Consider the following 15638-nt stretch of genomic DNA (forward strand, 5'->3'; position numbering starts at 1 on the left):
TGTCCTCCGGGCCAAAGAGAAAAAGGACTGTCTGGATTGTTATCAGCGCAAAGTTCAAAAGCCAGCATCTCTGATGGTGTGGGGGTGTGTTAGTGCCCATGGCATGGGTAACTTGCACATCTGTGAAGGCACCATTAATTCTGAAAGGTACATACAGTTTTGGAGCAACATATGCTGCCATCCAAGCAATGTCTTTTTCAGGGACGTCCCTGCTTATTTCAGCAAGACGATGTCAAGCCACATTCTGCACGTGTTACAACAGCGTGGCTTCATAGTAAAAGAGTGCTGGTACTAGACTGGCCTGCCTGCAGTACAGACCTGTCTCCCATTGAAAATGTGTTGCGCAAAATACAACAACGGAGACCCCGGACTGTTGAGCAACTGAAGTTGTACATCAAGCGAGTTTGGTAAAGAATTCCACCTACAAAGCTTCAACAATTAGTGTCCTCAGTTCCCAAACACTTGTGGTGATGTAACACTCCAACTTCTTTGGAACATGTTGCAGGCATCAAATTCAAAATGAGTGAATATTTGCAAAAAACAATAAAGTTTATCCGTTTGAACATTAAATATCTTGTCTTTGTAGTGTATTCAGTTGAATATAGGTTGAAAGTATTTGCAAATCATAATATTCTGTTTTTATTTATGTTTTACACAATGTTCAAACTTCATTGGAATTGGGGTTGTATGAAAAACATACATTCAGTCATAGATCTCAATCGTAGATCATTGAATCTAGCACAACAGTCTAATATTCCACTGACTTTACAATTGTGGCACTTTGCATGAACTTTATTTTCTTTCTCATGCTCATTCCCTATCACTCTATCCCCCCTCTCTCTCTCTCTCTCTCTCTCTCTCTGCAGGTATAACCTAGATGCATTAAATCTCGATTTCCTGGAGCTGCTGGAACGCTTCATCCCGTCAGATTATGAGCTGAAGTTAATCCATAATTACGAACGCGAGGGCCGGTCCTTGATGGAGCTGTCGGAGGAGGACAGGTTCATGGTGCGCTTTGGCAAAATCCCACGCCTCACTCAGCGAATCAGCACGCTCACGTTCATGGGCAACTTCAGCGAGAGTGTCAAACTGGTGCAGCCAGTGAGTACTAACTGACATCTTACGGATGAATCACTTGACGGGAGCGTGCAAGTGCACCCAAATGATCCTTAAAAGAAAATTCTGTCGAGAATTCTGCAAAGCTAAATGGTTAAGATATAAACAAAGTCATTCAGAGATTCATGTTTTATATAAATAAGTCATGGGCTTGAAGTTAGGGAACCAGCTTTGGGACTGGAAGGTTGCAAGTTTGACTCCTTGAGCCGACAGTACATGACTAAAGTGTCCTTGACCAAGGCACCTAACCCCCAACTGCTCCCCAGGTGCTGCGGATAAGGCTGACCACCACTCTGGGCAAGTGTGCTCACTGCCCTTTAGTGTGTATGTGGTGTTTCACTGCACGGATGGGTGAAATGCAGAGGTGAAATTTCCCAATTGTGGGACTAAAAGGATCACTTAACTTACTAAACTGCTCCATTTAGAGAAATTTACTGAATCAGAATTTTTCATCTAAAGTATTCTCGAAAGCTATGATATGAAATTATATTAAGGCTTTGGCCTTCCAGATTTCAGCTGTTTTACCATCTTCAACATTACATATAAAAACTCATGTGGTTTACTGGTCATTTTGGATATTAAATAAAATGGCTATATTTGCATTGTACATATTTGCAGACCTGGATCCTCTCATCACCACTGTAAAGAAATCTGAGTCAGTAGGTTTCCCTACAGTGCATCATTTCACCATCAATAATTAAATAATGCTTGAAAATAATAGTTGAAAAAAATTGTTGGAAATATTTCCTCACTGTCTTTTGTATTAAAAACTCTTGCCTTGTACTTCCATTCATTGACCATTTTGAGAGTGTCACTTGCTTATGATCCATTGTATAGTACTGTACAATTATAGACTGTAGCCTGTCTGCTGTCATGCACAGTTTTCTACTCTTCTACCCCATTCATCCTGTTGTCCAGATATTGTTTGGCTGGTAGACATTTCTCAACCCATAGTGACAGAGACATAGTAGTGGTAGGACAGGATGTGTGACAGGTGCAGTAGTTTTGTTGGGTTTTAATAGAGTGATCTACCATCCAGAAATATCCTGCTGAGAGCAGCTCTGATGAAGGGTTAGAGGATAGTTAACACAAATTAACTCTTACTGGAGGCCAACTGGGTGCACCGGTGGTGTTGTGTCAACACACACAGAGTCCATTTTAACATAATGTTCCCACTCAGCTGAATGTAAAAGGTACACTGATCTCACTGTTGATATTCTAGTGTTAACTAGACACTGAAATGTGTTAAAAGTAATACTCAATTTAACACACTTTAAATTGACAAATTTCCTCATGTTAAACAAATGCTGGGATGTTAAATTTAACACTTTCTCAGTTTTTACCTTGTGTACTGTTCTTAGCACTAGTGTTAATTTCATGTGGCATCATAAACATCTTGCTGACAGAAAAGCTTGTTTTATTTTATCTTATTTTATTTTTATTATTTCTTAAGCTGGATCTCTCTTACTGCACATAATACTTAGCAGTTAGCTTAGCAGTTAACACAAAGACTGCACCACTAGTTTTAACCCTACCATAAACTGGAGGCTACTCAGAAATGGTGCAGCAGTCTGCCCAAAAATGCATTGTAACATAAAACACAACCATAGTTAGGATAAAACAGGGGGCATGCAGCTGTTTTACTGCCCTGTTGCGGCTCTACAGCAGAATTAGATTGCATTTACATTAAAATAAAGCTCTGCTTGTCGTTCCAACACAGTTTTAACAATAAATGGTCTTAAACAGTGGATATGTATAACTTTTAATTTACTCTTTTATTCAGACAGTTGTCATGCAGACATCTGGTCACATAGCAACACATCTTGCCTCGCTAATAGCTAACGAAATGGCAAAAGTAATTTGAACAAGAAGCTTGTAAATGAAAAGCTCACTTCGGCCTCAAAAAACATTTTTTTTTACCAGAAACTGCTCCACTTTTGTGGAAAAGTTTCTTGCCGGAGATGTGAGAAAAGTGGCTATAGCTGAACTAAAGCTAAAAGCAGAGCAAACTAAGTCTGTTTTCATTTATATTAAATTTGTTGCCTATGCTAAGACATATTTACAGTCAAGATGGTAAAACGGACATAAAAATATTGTGGCTCCTAAGGTAGTATGATTTTTGCTGCAAGGACAAAATGAAGCCTCTTAGCATTTGGGGTAACAAGCCCTGGGATAACAAAACAAATGTATTCCAGGTTAATCAGTAGCATTAAAAATATATTATAACAAAAATAAATAAATGCGCCCTGCGATGGACTGGCGACCTGTCCAAGGTGTATCCGCCCAAAGACTGCTGGGATAGGCTCCAGCACCCCCCCCCCCTCCCCCCCCCCCCCGCAACCCTGACGGAGAAGCGGCTTAGAAAATGGGTGCATGGATGGATGGCTGGATAAATAAATGCTAATTATCAGAAACAAAACTACAAGGACTGCTGGGAAGTTCTGTGTACAGTGGTGAACTTCAACCTTAAGCTTAATCGGCTCCATGCAAAAGCGATGTGTTTACTCTTAAAATGCCAGGCTCAGTATTTTATTAACACTAATAACTCCAGAATCAACACTAATAGTTAACTGGATAATCCGCATTGTAAAATGTAGTGTTTCTAATATAGTGGCCACTGAATGTATGTAGGCTACACTGGATAAACTCTCCATCTGTGAGGTTTCAGCAAAATCCAGACGAACGTGGAAGTGAATGAAAAAGAGAGGTTTATTTATTTCAGGCTGAATTGGCGTCAATGTACATGCAGTGGTAAAGCCAGTAAACTACTGTGATCATCACACCAGACATAACAGGGCAGGACAAAAATCAGAGTCCAGAAAAACAAGAAACAGGTCAAAACCAAAAGGCAGTCAGAAATAACGCTCAGCAAGTTCATACCAGAAACAATACTTCGCAACGACCAAGTCTACAGTGCAAATAATAACAGTAATCTGGTGACGTAAAGCGCTGATAGCAGTGTTCTTCCAACGATTCCTGGGAAATGGAGTTCCTAATACTGGCAGAGTCCGTCTGAGGCATGACACCATCAAACCATTTGTGTGCTGAACCGTAAAACACTCAAACCAACAGGTAGCAAGACAAATTGTAATTACCTAAAAAACATCTTTCAAAATAAGCAAGCACAGCTTTAACGACAAAATCGATGTTAGGTAATATGTTTATCATAAAGCATTGAATTATTTGGACAGGCGCTTAATTACAGCGCTTATCTCCGCATTAACACAGTGATGTAAATGTAAATTATTCAGGCTTATCATCTATTTGTTTTGATTAGATAATTGGTTTAGAAGCAGTGGATAAATTATCCTCATTCACACTTCTTTTTGTCTTTCTTATCTTGCAGCAACTGAATGCCATCATTGCTGCTTCCATGTCCATTAAATCTTCCAGTAAACTGAAGAAGATTCTGGAGGTAGGGGGACATGCATGATTCTGCACACAACACAGTGCTTTATTGATTTATTTTGCATATTTTAGAATGGTTTTATTCACTGTTATGCAGATTTGCTCTGAATTAACAAAAAGTCCTGATGTGTCCAGATTGTTTTAGCATTTGGGAACTACATGAACAGTGGGAAAAGAGGAGCAGCTTATGGCTTTCGTCTTCAGAGTCTTGATCTAGTAAGAGAAAAAAAAAAGAGTTCTATGTGTAATGATGTTCTATGTAGTCAAAGTAACCACTGAAACTCTTGTATGATGCATCACTGTCACTGAAACACCTACACCTTATAGTTCCACCTTGCTGGTGTACAGTTAGAGACTGTAGCTCATCTCCTGACACACAATGATGCACAATTTATGTTAGCCATCCTCTAGTCCTTCATCAATGGTCAATATCTGACCACAGACCTGCTCTTCCCTGGATATTTTCTGGGGATAGTCCACTCTCCTTCTAGAGGTGACACTGACCTCCACAACACCGCTGATGCACTCATACTAGCACCAAACATTCTGCACCCCTCAAAAAAAAAAAGCTCCAGAGAAGCCGAAACAGATACTACTGATATAAGTAAAATTGTTAACTTGCTCTTATGCCAACCACTACAGAGACTGCTAGGGCAACAGTCAATCATTGTGACTGTTCACTACTACACTTCACTACTACAGTACAGGCTGGACTGACCCTCTATGCTTTCATACAAAATCCTTTTTGTGAATAGAGCCAATGAAAAATACAAAGACTTTTGAGTAGCTGTGTGTTAGTGACTGATGGCAGGAACATTGTAAAAATACAGCTGTGCAAGATGTGCTCTTTTGCGTGCACCATGCATTTTCACAATTGTACAATACATTTGCAAGTTTGAATATAGTTTTCAGTTTCAGGTGAAAATCTTACTGTTACATTACATGTCACTTTTGTCTTCTCAGCTGCTGGACACAAAGTCTACTGATCGTAAACAGACCCTTCTGCACTTCCTTGTGAACATTATACAAGAGAAATACCCACAGCTACATATGTTCAATACAGAACTCCACTTCCTTGACAAGGCAGGAATGGGTGAGTGCAGTCAAATGCAGATACACAGACACACATGCTTGTATTATCTTATGAGGGTGATCCATTTGTATTGCTGATGTATTGCCATGCCCAGGTCTACATCTAATCCAGCCCTAACATAATCTTAGGAGCAAATAGCTATTTTTTTGTACTTTTTGAAATTCAAATTGTATTTTGTGCATTAAGCCAAATGTCCCCATATTGTCACAATTTTTTAATTTTCTTACCATTCAGGGGTACTTTGGCCCTCACAAAGAGATTTAAACAAACAAAAGTGCAGACACACACAGAGAGACTGAATAGTTGCTCCTTTTAAACCATGTAAACAGCCAGGATCAACTGGTTTGGGGGGGGGTCAATAAAGACCCCCTCAAAGAAAGCAAAGAGAAACAGAGCGTAACACTAAAGTATTTCAGCAAGCTATACCCTTTGTTGCCTGTTAACACTGTCTTAGGCCTGACTCCCTCCTTAAATATGCATTCACTGTGATGAGTAGTGACAGTGTGTTGTAAATGAACTTATGTAGTTTACATTATTTGCATAAGCTTTCCATGAATTAATTTTAATAAGTTGCTAGCTATCTCTTTTTTTATCTAATAAAACACTGGAGGGATGGTGCTCCATTCAGTAACTTTAGATGGATTGGCATTTGTGATCCAGGACTAATCATTTAACATCGGTACCTGACCTCACTAATGCTCCTGTGACTGAATGCAATTAAATTGTCACAGCAATGTTCCAACATCTAACGTAAAGCCTTCCCAGAGTAGATGCTGTTATTGCAGCAAAGGAGGACAAAGTCCCCATTGATACCACTGATTTCAGAAGAAACACTGGATAAATAGGTGTATATTTAAACTTTTAGAGTTTGGAGTGTGTGTAAGGGCTGTGTATTACAACCCACTATGATGTATTTCTTTCCTTGTGCTTGGCTGTCCCTCTTTCTAACATCTTTTTTCCCCCTTAGTGTCTCTGGACAGCATTCTAATAGATGTGCATGCACTGGAGAAAGGAATGGGAGTGACCCAGAAGGAGTATGACAAGCAAAAGGACAGCCCCGTCCTCAGAGACTTCTTACGTAGCAGCAGCAGTCTTATGGAATCTGTGGTTAAAGATGCAAAGACTGCCCAGGTAAAAAAAATATCTTAGTACTCGATACTCTCAGGAAAAAAGACTTCTTTACAGTACCATAAAAGATTATTTGTCTAAAACAATAGCAGAACCCTTATTGGTGCTATACAGTAATACTCTGTATTACCCATAGTTTACTGTTTCACACCAGTACACTGTAAATGTAGGTAAAGTAGTAGTTTACTGTACTGTGAAGTTACAGTGTAAATCTGTACATCTTTCCATTATTTTACTTACAGTAAGTGTAAAGTTTTTCAATAGTTTAATAATTTTGTTACACATACACTTTGACATACAGCCTAACACATTTTAGCTTTTAATAAAAAAAAAACTTTTTAAAAGTTTTAGTTTGTTTAATAAAAAACCTACACAGCTTTTCTAAAAATGCAAACACAATTATGTAAAGTTATTTCAAAATATATATTTAGTTGTCAACTTAAATATGTAAACATATATGTATTTAGATATTAATATCATAACTAAAAAATATCATTAGTGAAAAGGCCACTGTTACACAAATGTATCTTTGACCACAAAGTAGAAAAGAAATTATAAGTATAATGGCTATAATATATGGATTACTTTCATTGTTTACTTTGTTTACTAATATATAATATATAAATATTACTTAAACTCTGCCCATTAGCCTGATAGATATCTGCTGACTTGGACAGCTTATTCTGATGAGGAAGAATATAGTCTAGCAAGGAACACCTGCACATCATGTGTTTCTTGCTCTCTGGTTTAGTGAAACTAAGTACTATTTGATTATGTACACTCCTGCTTCTAGCATAGCATGTTTTTTTTTCCATGCAGTAATTTAGTTTTACCTGCACAGAAACATCTACCTTAAGCACATGAGAATTTGTTTAGCAGTTTTATCTTAGTCTGTAATGTAAGGTTGCTTTAGCTGAGGTTATTCAAACCCACCAGTTATAATACTGTGACCAAAAATTTATATCAAATCCTTATTTAATGAACATTTTCATCACTCTTTAAAGCCACTATTGTAGATGCAGGTGTCTTCTCCATCTTACTCAAACAGCGGTCAGACAGTTCATGCTCAGTGACCGCTCTGTTTACATACTAAGATTAGAGCTGGATAAACACACCCACTTGAAGAAGAAGGTCTCGAAACCTTCGGCTGGAATGGCAGGAGGACATGGAGGTGGTTTTAGTATGCATTTTCACATATCTTTGCAGAGCCTCATGAAGGTAAAGTTGTATAGATGCCATTAGAGTTTAGCAGTTTATGGGAACTAATATTAGTCCATATAGGAAAGTCTGTCCACTCAACAGCCATCTTGTCAATGCCCCTGAGCAGTTATGTCCACTCACACAAGACCAGGCTTAAACAGCTAGCCAACTGACTTATCATCATTATCCTTATTATCAAAAGACTTTCCTTATAAACAGACGTCATGCTGTGCTTTAGGAGATTTCCCCTTTCATATTTCAACTAGTGCCCTGTCTCCTTTATAACATCTCTTATTTTATTGATTTATTCATTCATTTATTCAACATAGAACCCTGCTACAGTGCCTCAAGCTGAGCAGCTTGGTTCAACCATGTGGTATAAAATATATTGTGTAAAGTACTGTATTTACAATATCTACAGATATCATTACAAGGACTCTATATCTGTGTGTAGCTAACATCCTTACATTATGCTTAACCTTAGTGTATGTAACTAATCCCACATATAAACTCAAAGAAGTTACCAACAGTGCAAGTGATTCCAATGTACCAGAATATAAATTAGGTTTAGTCAATATAAGTATGGAGGAAGAGAAAATCAGGGACAAATGCAGGCCAAAATCTGATCTGTTAAATGCGGGAGATGGGCTATAAGAAACTTGAATGGGAAATTTAAACCTTACCCAAGCTTGACAAATGATGCCTGATTCTGTCCCAATAAAATCCTGCCTAAATAACTGCACAAATTTATCAAGCTCCAGGTCAGACTAAGGCCTATCAAACACATCAATGCAATGGATAGATCATGTGGTATTTACTCCAACTAAAACCACAAACACTGGGCACAAGTTTCTGTAACTAGCTTAAGGTTTGGTCTTCACCTTAGAACTGTCCTCTCCAGGAATGGCATAGATATACTCGGCCTCACTCTGTCCACACAGTCAGCCAACAGGCAGACCAAGAACCGGACACTGGCATCAACCCCTATAGATGCAGAAAAGGACAAATCAATATCTCACTTTCCCTTGACAAAGATCTGAGTGAAATGTTCACCTGATGAAGGGATGATAATTCAGAAAACACATCTGCACATTCTTTCAATCTTTAAAATCCCCCCACCCCACCCCAAAAAAAAAGAAAAACAAAGTTGTTTGGTGTAAGATTGTGGGACTTCGGAAAGGCCTGATCTCATGTTTGTGAGGTTCCTGGTTCAAATCTGTTGCAGTATAAGCCTTTTGATGTGGTTATACTGGACACAGGAAGAGAGGATGAGTAGAGAGGAAAAGAGAAAGATGAGCACAATGCCGGCAATATTCTTCCTCTGAGAAGAAAGACATATGTGTTGACTTGGTTTGTGTTCCGTGATATAACCCCTTCTTGTCTCCGTTCCTGAGACCTGGTTATAATCCCCTTCCACTGATGAATGGGTTAGAGGGTGGCTGATCAGTTGTGCAGTGATGGATGATCTACAATCTGTAATTGTGTACCTATATAATAGACCTATAAAGTAGCAGGCTAATTAATCTGATGGTATTGAATCAAATGGGTTGAAATAACTGATCTGTCTGTCTCTGCAGGAAGCTTATGAATCAGTAGTGACATATTTTGGGGAGAATCCCAAAACCACTCCCCCCTCTGTGTTCTTCCCCATATTCATTAGGTTCATCAAAGCTTATAAGGTAACTCTTTGTTAACATGTTTTATAATTGCATGTTTGTTTAAAGCCCATTAATATTGTTATGACATTAAGCTGCTTTGTTTTAAGTGATACATCAGTTAAAAATCGAATGTCCACATTTTTTTACTTTCCAAAAATGTTCTCATTGAGCTAAGACATGTTTTTTTTCTGAAGGTTTTTTTTATTTTTGCACTCAAACTACAAGGTTAATGTAGCTAAAGAGTTCTGTGCAACCTGCATGCTGGATCATCAGACACTCACCTCAAACCATGTTCAGGAACATCAGAAGACTCGCTTATATGGTTTCTGACCGTGTTACCTTTAAAATGGACAGAAATATGTCACATACATAAAATAATAAAATAGAGACCATCAAGAAGTCAGACTTTTCTCTGTATTTTGTCAAGATAGCATTAGTATGCTAAATGATGGGGTTTAAATAGGAATTTCATCAGTTTTTTCATAATTTCTTAATAATTCAATCACTTCAGACATCTGGTTCCTAGCACTACTGTGAACAGTTCTGATTAAGTCAATTTCTCTAGAAAGGAGCACACATCAAACTACTCTGACTGGCTGTCTACAGCTTAAATTAATTATGCAGACCTTTTGAAAAATTGGTGGACTTAAAGGTTAATTTAATAGTGAAGCTTACATTTTAGTTGTGCAGGCTGATCTGCTACATTCAGGGCAAAGTAAATTCAACTTTCGCTGAATTATCACTTTAAGCTGTCTTCATGTGTACATGGATGATTTTTTTAATAGAACACCAGGCATGTGTTTATTAATGATTAAAACGGTTGGATTTGCTAAAATACATACCACTCACACCCTTCTCTCCCTAGGTGGCTGAACAAGAGAACAAGCAGAGGACAAGGAATAGTATCATTGGTGGTGACACTGCCAAATGTGACCCAGCCAAAAATGAGCAAAATGGAAACAAGGTACAAAAAGGCAGGCCTAAAAATACAGAGAGGTGCTTTAAAATAGAATAGAATAAAATAAAATCTTACCAACTTAAGTTGGTAAGTTTGGATTTGTAAATAATAATGAAATTTAAAGGGCAGCTGGTGTTTTCATATAATGGAAAAAAATGGAAAAAAACAGAGACAAGGTTCTGACAGGGATGGTACAAAAGAGCAAATATTTGATTTGAGTTCAACATTCAATTTTCAGTCTTTCACCTTTAGCTCTATCTAGCTGATGTGTGAGTTAGAAACTCTTGGTTATTTGAACACTTTAGTCCTTCATCAACTGAATCCCAGCACCTCTGACCACAGAGCTTCTCTTGGCTAGATATGTTTGGGTGGTAAATCACTCTTTAAAAAATTTCAGCAACGACACTGTGCCTGATACACTTGTACCAGCAGCGCACACACTGCCATACCATGCTAATGTCACTGCTGGGCTTTGAATGATCCACTATCCAAATAATTTATAGTCAGCAGCAGTCCTGTCGTCACAAAGTGGTCAATCATAAATTAATCATGAATTAAGTAGGTGGCTTTAATTGTATAACTATATAATGTACCTATAAGAGCTCATAAAATGGCCAGTGAGTGTACATGCACATGGACAGTTCTAACGTCTCGCCTGTGTGTGTGTGTGTGTGTGTAGGTGCCCGTGTTGCTGCGGCTTCCACAGGTTGATTTGATTGCAGAACTGAAGCGCAGGCAGGTGTCTCCGCTGGTGCGTGAGGGCAAAGATGGAGCCATTGAGGACATCATCACAGGTCAGTCTGGTGTCAGGGGTCAAAGCTCAAGCAACTGTAAACAGTGTGCTAAAAAAAACCCTAGAACTAATATCACTTTCAGTGTGGTTTTCCACTCAGTGAATGTTACTATAATTTATTTTTTTATTATTATTATTTTTTTTTTTTTACAGATCTTAACTAGTAAATTTAATTCAAATAAAAGGGCAGATTTTGTCATCATGCACCACGCAATGCAGCACAGGTCTCCACTGAAATTAACAGGATGTGGCGAGACAAAGTTGCAAGTGGACATGCACCATTAAGTTACAAGGAGCGGAGAACAAAGTACACAAAGATGTTTACTTGAGTGAAAGTAGAAAAACCTTTTGTAAAATGTAACTCCAGTAAAGTTACACTACTTCAATATAAAAATATTTATTCTATATTCTATATTAATGGTTATTCTATATTCAATATTCAATAAAAGTTATTCTATATTCTAAAGTTTTTCTATATTCAATATTCTAGCTCACATGTGGCGGGCTCCAATCTGAGCCACAACACTGCAGACTCCAGCACACTGCCTCATTAAACACACCTAATTCAGCTCATCAGCTAATTAACAAGGACTTCATGAACTGAATTCAAAGTGTTAGATGAGGGTAATGCTAATTTGTGCAGCACGTTGGCCCAGATGGTCCCCAGGTTGACATGTCTGTTCTAGCTATTACAGTCCATGCTGTTTTATCCACATCCTACACGTCTTCTCTACTGTCTCGGGTTTAAGGACCTGGTTCATATTTCACACCCCCATCAAAACTCTTAATTATTGGGTAACTGATGTACAAGTACCACACATAATATTACAGTGTATCAATAAATTAAAACAGCTTGTCAGAGGTGCTGGGCTTTAGTTACAACTGCTAAGCTATAATTGGACGATCTGTGTCCATTTGAAAGTGCATAATATTTTTTGAGATATTTTAGAAAATTTGTTTTCTTCAGAGAAAACCCTCACCTCAGAGAAACAGGAAATGGCAGTTGTACAGATAGCAGCAAAGTAAAATATGTATGAGTGTGTGTGTGTGTGTGTGTGTATATATATATATATATATATATATATATATATATATATACACACACTTCTTACAAAAAGTTTGGAATATTTGGCTTTCGGGTGAAATTTATGGAAAACGTAAAAAGTTTTCCATAAATTCCAGTGAAGAATGTTTTATGTAAAACATAAATAAAAACAGAATACAATGATTTGCAAAATCCTTTTCAAACTGTATTCAATTGAATACACTACAAAGACAAGATATTTAATGTTCAAACGGATAAACTTTATTGTTTTTTGCAAATATTCACTCATTTTGAATTTGCAACATGTTCCAAAGAAGTTGGGACAGGGGCAACAAAAGACTGGGAAAGTTGAGGAATGCTCAAAAAACTTAATTGGAAACAGGGGAGTATCATGATTGGGTATAAAGAGAGCATCCCTGAAAGGCTCAGTCATTCACAAGCAAGGATGGGGCGAGGTTCACCACTTTGTGAACAACTGCGTGAGCAAATAGTCCAACAGTTTAAGAACAACGTTTCTCAATGTGCAGTTGCAAGGAATTTAGGGATTTCATCATCTACAGTCCATAATATCATCAAAAGATTCAGAGAGTCTGGAGAAATCTCTGCAAGTAAGCTGCAAGGCAGAAAACCAACATTGAATGCCCGTGACCTTCCATCCCTCAGGCGGCACTGCATTAAAAACCGACATCATTCTGTAACGGATATTAACACATGGGCTCAGGAACACTTCAGAAAACCACTGTCAGTGAACACAGTTCGTCGCTCCATCTACAAGTGCAAGTTAAAACTCTGCCATGCAAAGTGAAAGCCATATATCAACAACACCCAGAAACGCCGCTGGCTTCTCTAGGCCTATGTTCATCTGAGATGGACTGACACAAAGTGCAAAAGTGTCCTGTGGTCTGGTGAGTCCACATTTCAAATTGTTTTTGGAAATCATGGATGTCGTGTCCTCCGGGCCCAAGAGGAAAAGGACTGTCTGGATTGTTATCAGCGCAAAGTTCAAAAGCCAGCATCTCTGATGGTATGGGGGTGTGTTAGTGCTCATGGCATGGGTGACTTGCACATCTGTGAAGGCACCATTAATGCTGAAAGGTACATACAGATTTTGGAGCAACATATGCTGCCATCCAAGCAACGTCTTTTTCAGGGACGTCCCTGCTTATGACAAGACAATGCCAAGCCACATTCTGCAAGCATTGCAACAGCGTGGCTTCATAGTAAGAGTGCGGGTACTAGACTGGCCTGCCTGCAGTCTAGACCTGTCTCCCATTGAAAATGTGTGATGTATTATGAAGCGCAAAATACGACAACGGAGACCCCGGACTGTTGAACAACTGAAGTTGCACATCAAGCAAGAATGGGAAAGAATTCCACCTATAAAGCTTCAACAATTGGTGTCCTCAGTTCCCAAACGCTTATTGAGTGTTGTTAAAAGGAAAGGTGATGTAACACAGTGGTAAACATGCCCCTGTCCCAGCTTCTTTGGAACGTGTGGCAGGCATCAAATTCAAAATGAGTGAATATTTGCAAAAAACAATAAAGTTTATCCGTTTGAACATTAAATATCTTGTCTTTGTAGTGTATTTAATTGAATATAGGTTGAAAAGGATTTGCAAATCATCGTATTCTGTTTTTATTTATGTTTTACACAACGTCCCAACTTCATTGGAATTGGGGTTGTAACATGAAAGTAGGGCTTTTAAGTAGAAGCATGCAATGGTGATTTCCTCATCTCAAACAATTTATTGAAACAAAAGCCAACAACAGTGATGGGTATACCCCAACAAAAAATGTCAATCTCTCAATAACTTGTCATGTGCCCTTGAGCATCAATTACAGCTTGACAACGACGTCTCGTGCTGTTCACAAGTCGAATTAGTGTCTGCAGAGGCGTCCCACTCTTCTTGAAGGGCGGTCGTCAGGTCATTGAGGTTCTGGAGTACAGAGTTACAAGCCTCTACACGGCGACTCAGCTGATCCCATAGGTTTTCTATGGGATTCAGGTTTGGAGAAAGTGCAGGCCACTCCATTTGAAGTCCCCCAGTCTCCAGCAGCCGTTCCCTAATGATGCGACCTCGATGAGCTGGAGCATTGTCGTCCATGAAGATGAAATTAGGTCTGTGTTGTTCATGCAGAGGCACAATGACTGGATTAATGATGTTCTTCAAGTAGTATGGGCTGGTCACTGTACCATTCACAAAGTGTAGGGCAGTTCTGTGTTGACTAGACACACCTGCCCACACTGTAACTCCACCACCACCACCACCACCTTACCATTAAGCTTCTTGTTACAGAACAGCAAGTTGTGCAAAAAACATTGAACAGTTGGACATGTGCATTCAAAAGTTTAGAGAAGGTCACATTAAGTTCACCTGTAAAGGTTAGGGTGCTTTTTAGGTTCATCCTAAAATTTTACCCAAAAGCCAAACCTTTTGTGAGTAGTGTGTATGTATATAACTGTTGTCAGAAGAAAACCTTGCATCTCCAGAGAAGGAAAAAACCTAATTTACTTTTAATATAAGTCAATATAACTAGACCTTTTCCCAAGACATTTTAGGCCAATTCTTTTAGTCCATTCATCATTAAATATACACACAATGTAATTACGTCAAAAACTGAAAAACATCGAAAATGGATTATACAAGGTTTTCTTCTGACATATATGTGTGTGTGTGGAAGTATGAAATCAGTGAATGAAATACAGTATGAAAGTATGAAATACAGTATGAAATCGACCACTCGCCACCGCTTACAGGGTTTCAATGTAGATTAAATGCTGTGCTTTCTTTTCCTGTTTGCTCTTCCTATCAGACTGCATGTCTTTTTTAATTCTGAGCTGTTCAACATTCTTTTTCTCTCTGTCAGCCTTGAAGGCTGTTCCTTTCACGGCTCGTTCGGGGAAGCGTTCCTCACGTCTGCTCTCAGATTCTGGCTTCACTGACCTGAGTCCTTCATAGATTTTCTTTCGGTCTTCATCTTTTCTGCTGGAGGTATAATTGCCTTTTTATGCTCTTTTCTTTGCAGCATTTGTCTACATGAACAATTGTATCCCATAAGCCTGCATGATATGAATTCCATATTGATGGCACTTTCAGTTTTTATCTGAAAGAGAAAATCATCTGAAATTGCTAAAGAGAAAAAGATTAAATAGGCCTGCTACAAAGTGTCTAAATCAATCAACCAATCGATCTTTTTTATGGTAATAAAAATGAGAAATAACGATTAAAACAGTCTTT

At 38.4% G+C, this 15638-nt stretch overlaps 1 protein-coding gene across 3 annotated transcripts in view; it reads left to right on the top strand.

Annotated features, from left to right (window-relative positions):
* Positions 1-15638, top strand: part of fmnl1b (formin-like 1b) — a 63777-nt gene that overhangs the window by 46940 nt on the left and 1199 nt on the right. For 2 of the 3 annotated variants that reach the window (XM_017700748.2, XM_017700749.2), the window contains exons 18-25: positions 867-1101; positions 4463-4531; positions 4660-4740; positions 5488-5617; positions 6585-6748; positions 9523-9624; positions 10469-10567; positions 11241-11355. In XM_017700748.2, the coding sequence (XP_017556237.1) occupies positions 867-1101; positions 4463-4531; positions 4660-4740; positions 5488-5617; positions 6585-6748; positions 9523-9624; positions 10469-10567; positions 11241-11355 (995 nt within the window). The remainder of the gene's footprint in view (positions 1-866; positions 1102-4462; positions 4532-4659; positions 4741-5487; positions 5618-6584; positions 6749-9522; positions 9625-10468; positions 10568-11240; positions 11356-15638) is intronic. The other variant, XM_017700750.2, reaches the window with a different exon arrangement.

This window comes from Pygocentrus nattereri, chromosome 3 (genome assembly GCF_015220715.1).
Source record: "Pygocentrus nattereri isolate fPygNat1 chromosome 3, fPygNat1.pri, whole genome shotgun sequence".
Lineage (NCBI taxonomy): Eukaryota > Metazoa > Chordata > Actinopteri > Characiformes > Serrasalmidae > Pygocentrus > Pygocentrus nattereri.